At 36.4% G+C, this 7,500-nt stretch overlaps 1 protein-coding gene across 1 annotated transcript; it reads left to right on the top strand.

Moving 5' to 3' along the window:
- The first annotated feature begins 260 nt into the window (after positions 1 to 260).
- Positions 261 to 4,595, top strand: LOC137644208 (uncharacterized). Its single transcript, XM_068377208.1, has 2 exons — positions 261 to 821; positions 4,428 to 4,595. The coding sequence occupies exons 1-2, from the start codon at positions 261 to 263 to the stop codon at positions 4,593 to 4,595; spliced, it is 729 nt and encodes a 242-aa protein (XP_068233309.1).
- The last annotated feature ends 2,905 nt before the right edge of the window (positions 4,596 to 7,500 follow it).

The following is a 7,500-nucleotide window of genomic DNA, read 5'->3' as shown; positions in this document are numbered from 1 at the left end:
CTTCCCTTCTTCCCAGAATCCCCTTTTCCCCTCTTCCGAGTCATCTCTTTCCTTTTTCCCTTCTTCCTTTCTTCTCCTCTTCCCTCCCCCCACTCCCTCCCTTCAGCCCTTTGAGAAATCCTGCCGACTGTCGCTTAATAAACACACATTCGCACGAAAATAGAAGGCCGGCCGCTAATCCTCTTGTGAATAGGATTATCATATTTGCTCGTCATAGTCGTCTCCAATACTACAGCAATGCCTTTCTCTTCCTCCTGCTCATGGTCCTGCTCTGGCTCCTGCTCCTGCTCCTGCTCTTGTTCCTCCTCCTTAATGGTCCTGCTATTGTTCAACATCCTCCTCCTTCTCTTCTTGCTCATGCTCCTTCTGCTCTTGCTCCTTCTGTTCCTGCTACTGCTTATGCTCATGGTCATGCTCCTGCTGATGCTCCTGCTCCTGCTCTTGCTCATGCTCCTCCGGCTCTTGCTGTCCCTGATCATAGTCCTGCTCCTGTTCTTACTCCTTCTCATGCTCTTGCTCCTCCTCCTCCTCTTCTTGCTCATTATCCTTCTGCTCTTGCTCCTCCTGCTTCTGCTACTGCTTATGCTCATGGTCCTGCTCCTGCTCTTACTCCTTTTCCTGCTGATGCTCCTACTCCTGCTCTTGCTCTTGCTCCTCCGGCTCTTCCTGTCCCTGATCATAGTCCTACTCCTGCTCTTAATCCTCCTGCTCACGTTCTTGCTCCTGTTCTTACTCCTTCTCATGCTCTTGCTCCTGTTCTTACTCCTTCTCATGCTCTTGCTCCTGCTCTTGCTGCTCCTGCTCTTGCTCCTCATGCTCCTGTTCCTTCTCCTCCCCAAGATGAAGATGATGATAATAATAATAATAATAATAATAATAATAATAATAAGAAAGACGAGGAAGTCAAGATAATAATAATAATAATAATAATAATAATAATAATAATAATTAATAATAATAATAATAATAATAATGATAATAATAATAATAATAATAATAAGAAAGACGAGGAAGTCAAGATAATAATAATAATAATAATAATAATAATAATAATAATAATAATAACACAAACGACGAGGGAATCGAGAAAAATACCCCTTCTCGTCAGAAGCAGAAGCAAGTGATGGATGATTTCCGAAGACCAAAAGCAGCGATATTTTCGCAGGGCGTTGGGAAGTGCCGCTTCGGAATCGGGGATGAAGTGGAAGAGGTTTTTGGCCAGACAGAGAGACTATATCGGCATCCTGAAGCCATTAAGGCCGGGACGTGTGTGTGTGTGTGTGTGTGTATGAGATTTGTTTTGTGTCGAGCGTTGGCGTGTAAGGTTTTGTGTTTTTCGTTCGTCAATGAATGCCGGATTCTGGTGATAGTGTGTAGGAGTAATATGTATGTATATATATATATATATATATATAATGTGTATGTGTGTGTGTTCGTGTGTATGCATGTGTGTATATGTTTGTATATGATATATATATATATATATATGTGTGTGTGTGTGTGTGTATGTACAGTACAGCATATATATCATATCTACATATATATTTATTATATTTATGTGCCTGTTTATACATACATATAATGTTATATGTATACATACATACTGTATATATATATATATATATATGTGTGTGTGTATATAAATATATATATATATATATATATATATTTATATATGTGTGTGTGTGTGTTTGTGTATGTGTGTAAACTGGGCATTCATCATTCCGTAGCACCATTAGCGCATATTCCAAAAAAAGGCTCCCTCGCTTTCTTGCTTGTTATATTTTATCTTGGCCAGTCTCTCTCTCTCTCTCTCTCTCTCTCTCTCTCTCTCTCATTACTTCAGAATGACCAGACCACAAAATATTTCTGTCATTACCAATACTAACTACATTTTTATATGGATGGGAGTATTAGCTAAATGCTTTCGTGTGGTTTGGCTTATAGTTAATCATAAGTTAATTTTATTTCTTGAATATACGGAAAAGATGGAGTTGAATAGTTAGTTATATTGTTAGTTATATTATTAGTTATATTGAGTTTTTAAGGGTTGATGAAATGACACGATTAGATAATTACATACAATGTATATGTTTGTGGCTTTATGAGATCATAAAATTGACAAAAAAAGGAAAATGACTTAATTCACTTAAGAACAAGAAATTGAAAACAATGAAACGAAGAAACTAACATTGAAAGAGTAATATAATGAAAATATTAGAAAGAAATAGAGCGAAAAAAACGTCAGAAAACAGGACAGTGGCAGAAGAAAAAGAAGAAAATAGAATAAATTATCTTAAGAATAATGTAATGAAAAGAAAAAACTAACACTGGAAGAGTAGTATGATAAAAATGTTAGAAAAAAAACCGAGCTAAAGAAAAAACGTCCGAAAAAAAAGGACAATGAGAGGAGAAAAAGACGAGACTAGAAGTGACAGGAGAGTCCGGAAATATCCTTTACCGTAGGAGACCTAATCTCCTGGTCAGCCAGAAAGTGAATTGTGTACTCGAAGTCTTCTTGACGTTTTCCCATTGAGGTCCAGACGCCAAAGGTGCATTACCATATCCCTTACCCATTCCCCTACCCCTTTCCTTTTTCCCTACCACTTACCCATTCCCCTACAGCTTACCTATTCCTCTATTAATTACCTATTCCCTTACCACTTACTTATTCCCCTACCCCTTTCCTATTTCCCTACCACTTACCCATTCCCCTATCACTTACCTATTCCCTTACCACTTACCCATTCCCCCATTCCCTTATCCGCTCTCCATTCTCTGAACCCTTACCCCGTTCCCTACCCTTTACCCATTTCCCTACCCCTAACCCATTCAATTACCCCTTACCCAAGCCCCTACCCCCTTACCCATTTCCATACCACTAACCCACTCCCCTACCCCTTACCCAATCACCTACCCCATACCCATTTCCCTACCCCTTACCCATTCACCTACCCCTTACCCAATCCTCCACCCCTTACCCATTTCCCTACCACTAACCCATTCCCCCACCCCTTACCAAATCACCTACTCCCTACCAAATTCCCGTTCCCCTTACCCAATCACCTACTCCTCACCCATTTCCCTACCCCTTACTTACTACCCTACCCCCTACCATTTCCCCTACCCCTTACCCATTCTCCTACCATTCTTCAATACCGCTAGAAGGGCCCGGACAGGAGTGGTCTTCGAGCGTGAACCAAAAGGGGAAAAATGAGATTTCAAGGTTTCTGTGGTCCATAGGGTTTGAGTTTTTTTTTTTTTTGGTGGGGGGGGGGGCGTCCTTTTGGGGGTGTCTGGTAAAATGAGAAAAACGTAATTTCCAGTTTTATTTGTGCCTTGCTGGTTGAAGGGTTTTTGCATATTTTCCAGAATCGTGGGAATGAAATGTCTTTGTTAATTACACAAGGTACATTCTCTGATACAGTATTGATGTGGTAGTTTCCGTACTTATATGATTTAAACATTTGCACACATGGTTTACACTGATATATTTATATGTATATATATACATATATATATACATATATATATATATATATATATATATTTATATATATTTACATATATATATATATATATATATATTTATATATATATATATATATATATTTATATATATGTATATATATATGTTTATATATATATACTATATATATATATATATATATAATATATATATAATATATATATATTATATGTATAAACATATATATATATATATATATGCAGGGATTAATCCCATTACTCGCTACCATGCATGTATAAAATTACCCTTTTACACATACCCATATATCATATAGATTTATGTTGTAATTAAAGCACACTATGGTGAAAAAAAAAAGGCCGTTCCACTTATATATCCTATTTTGGTCGAAAACCATCTTTATTTTTAGTTTTCAAAGAAAAAAAATATTTTGGTTGAAAACCATTTTTACTTTTAGTTTTCAAAAACGAAAATTCTATTTTGATCGAAAACCCTCTTTATTTTTAGTAAAAATAATTCTATTTTGGTCGAAAACCCTCTTTGTTTTTAGTGGAAAAATTTATATTTTGGTCGAAAACTCTCTATTTTTTAGTAGAAAAAATTCTATTTTGGTCGAAAACCCTCTTTGTTTTTAGTAGAAAAAATTCCATTTTGGTCGAAAACCCTCTATTTTTTAGTAGAAAAAATTCTATTTTGGTCGAAAACCCTTTTTATTTTTGGTAAAGAAAATTCTATTTTGGTCGAAAACCCTTTTTATTTTTGGTAAAAAAAAAAATTCTACTTTGGTCGAAAACCCTCTTTATTTTTAGTAAAATAAAATTCTATTTTGGTCGAAAACCCTCTTATTTCTAGTTCAAAAAAGAAAAAAAAAAAGAAAGAAAAAAAAAAAAAGACCATCTAGTAACAGCGCTCACATCGAGGTACTTTGCATTTTACGTAGTGCGATTTGTTACCCTACGAGTCCGATCGGCTTCCAGGAACTGCTGCCTGGAATGAGCCCCGCCTGGAAGGAATGCCTCCTGGAACGAGCGCTCCTCCTGATGGAATGCCCAATCAGAAAACAACGAGCCGCTCTGACGAGCTCACCTTAACATTGATTTTACCCTGATTCACCACATTATAATGTAAATGAAGTCATCAGCCGGAGATACCAGAGAGAGAGAGAGAGAGAGAGAGAGTTGGTTTATAAAATATGTTGTGGAGAGAGAGAGAGAGAGAGGAGAGAGAGAGAGAGAGAGTTGGTTTATAAAATATGCTGTGGAGAGAGAGAGAGAGAGAGAGAGAGAGAGAGAGAGAGGAGGAACCTTTTTTTGGCTGGCAATAGAAAAGCCATAATCGAAGCAGATCCTTTCAATTTCTATGCGAACAACTTTCCCCATTCTTCCTGCCCCCCCCCCCCCTTTTTTTTTTTTTAGGTGTAGTGAAGAAGATCCGGCTTGATAAGGAAAAGTACTCCCAATTTTATAGTTGATATGCGAAGGATCTACTTTAATGTTGTTACTGTTCTTCAAATATTTTATTTTTATTGTTTATTACTTCTCTTGTAGTTTATTTCCTTGTTTACTTTCCTCACTGGTCTATAATAATAATAATAATAATAATAATAATAATAGTAATAGTAATAATAATAATAACAACAATAATAATAATAATAATAATAATAATAATAATAATAATAATAATAATAATAATAATATGTACACACAGACTTACGCAATTTCCGGCTGATCTTCCCTTTGTTAAGTGAAGCAGATTTTTTTTATTAAGAAATACACTTTTACAATTCTTACAATTTATAATATATATATATATATATATATATACATCATAGTATATTGACTTGAATTAATCATTAAGGGAAAATACCCTCTCATACATACAAACAATATATAATCCAGAGTCTAACTGCATCATAGGAAACAACCTTGTTTTCCCTCCATAATTCCGAGTACCAGGCTGGGCAATAAACAAACGCAGCAGGGGCAACATTATTATTATTATTATTACTAGCCAGGCTACAACCCTAGTTGGAAAAGCAAGATACTATAAGCCCAAATGCTGCAATAGGGAAAAATAGCCCAGTGAGGAAAGGAAATAAGGAAATAAATAGATGATGGGAACAAATTAACAATAAATCATTCTAAAAACGGTAACACCGTCAAAATAGATATGTCCTATATAAACTATTAACAACGTCAAAAACAGATATGTCATATATAAACCATAAAAAGACTCAGGGGAAAAAGAACTGAGACCTCATTTAAGGTAATCGAGACGCAGACTTCGAAGTCTAGTTAGTTCAGTCTTTTAAAACTAATAATAGAGAAAGCAAACAGCAATGATTATATCCATTGATTATTGGTGAGGTATCTCTTTACTGCAGCATTTTCCCATTGTGTTTTCACAATAACAACACGAACAAAACTCGGCTTTACGTGGAAATTATAAAGCTTACAATGGCAGGTACTGAGTATGAGTTCGCTAATTGCATACAGTAAACTTATTTCTATTTTCGTATGGTATTTAAAGAGGTTTCAAAGTCATTGGGCTGCATAAGAATAGTTCTTACTTTATTCTGTAGCTGTTTTTATTTGATTTTTTTTTAAAGCTAGTTTTGATTGATTTGTTTAATTGGTGATTCTGGTGTTTCTTGAGTAGCTGTTGTTTGCACATGATTCCCCTTCGAGTGATATTGTTACCTTGTCAGAATTATCCTTAGAGAGAGAGAGAGAGAGAGAGAGAGAGAGAGAGAGAGAGAGAGAGAGTGAGAGAGAGAGAGAGAGAGAGAGCCCTATCACCAGGAAATTCCACTTTGCAATCAACATCAAAGAATCACCAAATTAATCCTCAATTTTCTAATATTCAGCTTCAGACTCAACTAACCCATTCGGACTTTCTTAATTATTGGAAAAATTAGGAGAATCTGGAAGAAGACGCCGATGGGGAGGAGGAGGAGGAGGAGGAGGAGGAGGAGGAGGAGGAGGAGGCGGCGTTAACCTTCTCAAATTCTGATGTCGCGCGTCTGCTGCCTTAAACGATCCCCAAAGAGAGAGAGAGAGAGAGAGAGAGAGAGAGAGAGAGAGAGCAATTCAATTATGACTAGAGGGTTGATCTTCATTAAACACAGTTAAAACTGGCCCCTTCTAAAGTCTTCTCCTCCATTCTCCTCCTGGATCTCAATGCCCAACTTCAAATCAAACTACCTCCCTCCCCCCCCCCCCACACGCACAATAAATCAGTGCAGATCCAAACGGTATGGATTGTCTCTCGCTTACCCACTCGCCCCCCTTACCCCCCCCCCCCTCAATTCAAAACCCCCCCTAGACCTCCCACCTTTCCCCCCACCAGGAAAGACGCCCTCATTCTCCCTAACCACATGTTTCCTCCGTTCCATTCCCATCCACGTGCTTAATCAATATCAAAGACCTCCTTGAATGATTCCCCCCCACACAATTTATCCCCCACACACACACGCTCCCCCACAATCTCCAACCCTGCGTCCCCCCCCCCCCCAAATATTCGCAAATTCGACGAACACGCTGAATATTGTTACTGTTCTTAAAATATTTTATTTTTCCCTGTTTCCTTTTCATAGTGGGATATTTTCCCCTGTTGGAACCCCTGGGCTTATAGCATCTTGCTCTTACAACTAAGGTTATAGCTTAGCAAATAATAATAATAATAATAATAATAATAATATACAAAACAGTATATACATGTATACATATGTCAGAACATATGCATATTTTGACATAATTGGATTATACGTGGTGAATTCATTTATAAAATTTATAATAAATAGATGATAATTATTTTTTCTGTAGAGAAATTTTCAGTTGTTCTTTCTTTTGACTGGGAAATCTTCATAAACAACAAGTTCATGAACAAAATAGAAATTTGAAATAATAAGAAAAAAAATATCCTACACTTCTTGTAGAACTAAATGTCATTACATGTAACTGAAAAAGATGTTCTTAAATACACACTCATATATAATTATATGTGTATATATA

Source organism: Palaemon carinicauda, chromosome 7, assembly GCF_036898095.1.
Source record: "Palaemon carinicauda isolate YSFRI2023 chromosome 7, ASM3689809v2, whole genome shotgun sequence".
In the NCBI taxonomy this organism is placed as follows: domain Eukaryota; kingdom Metazoa; phylum Arthropoda; class Malacostraca; order Decapoda; family Palaemonidae; genus Palaemon; species Palaemon carinicauda.
The sequence above is the reverse complement of the archived record's forward strand: the minus strand, read 5'-3'. Positions and strand labels throughout refer to the sequence as shown.

Bases quoted from the DNA above. Each gene is read 5' to 3' on its own strand.
- LOC137644208 (XM_068377208.1), top strand. From the start codon at position 261: ATGGTCCTGCTCTGGCTCCTGCTCCTGCTCCTGCTCTTGTTCCTCCTC. The intron at 822-4,427 runs GTTCCTTCTCCT...CATTTTACGTAG, and splicing joins CTCTTGCTCCTCATGCTCCT to TGCGATTTGTTACCCTACGA.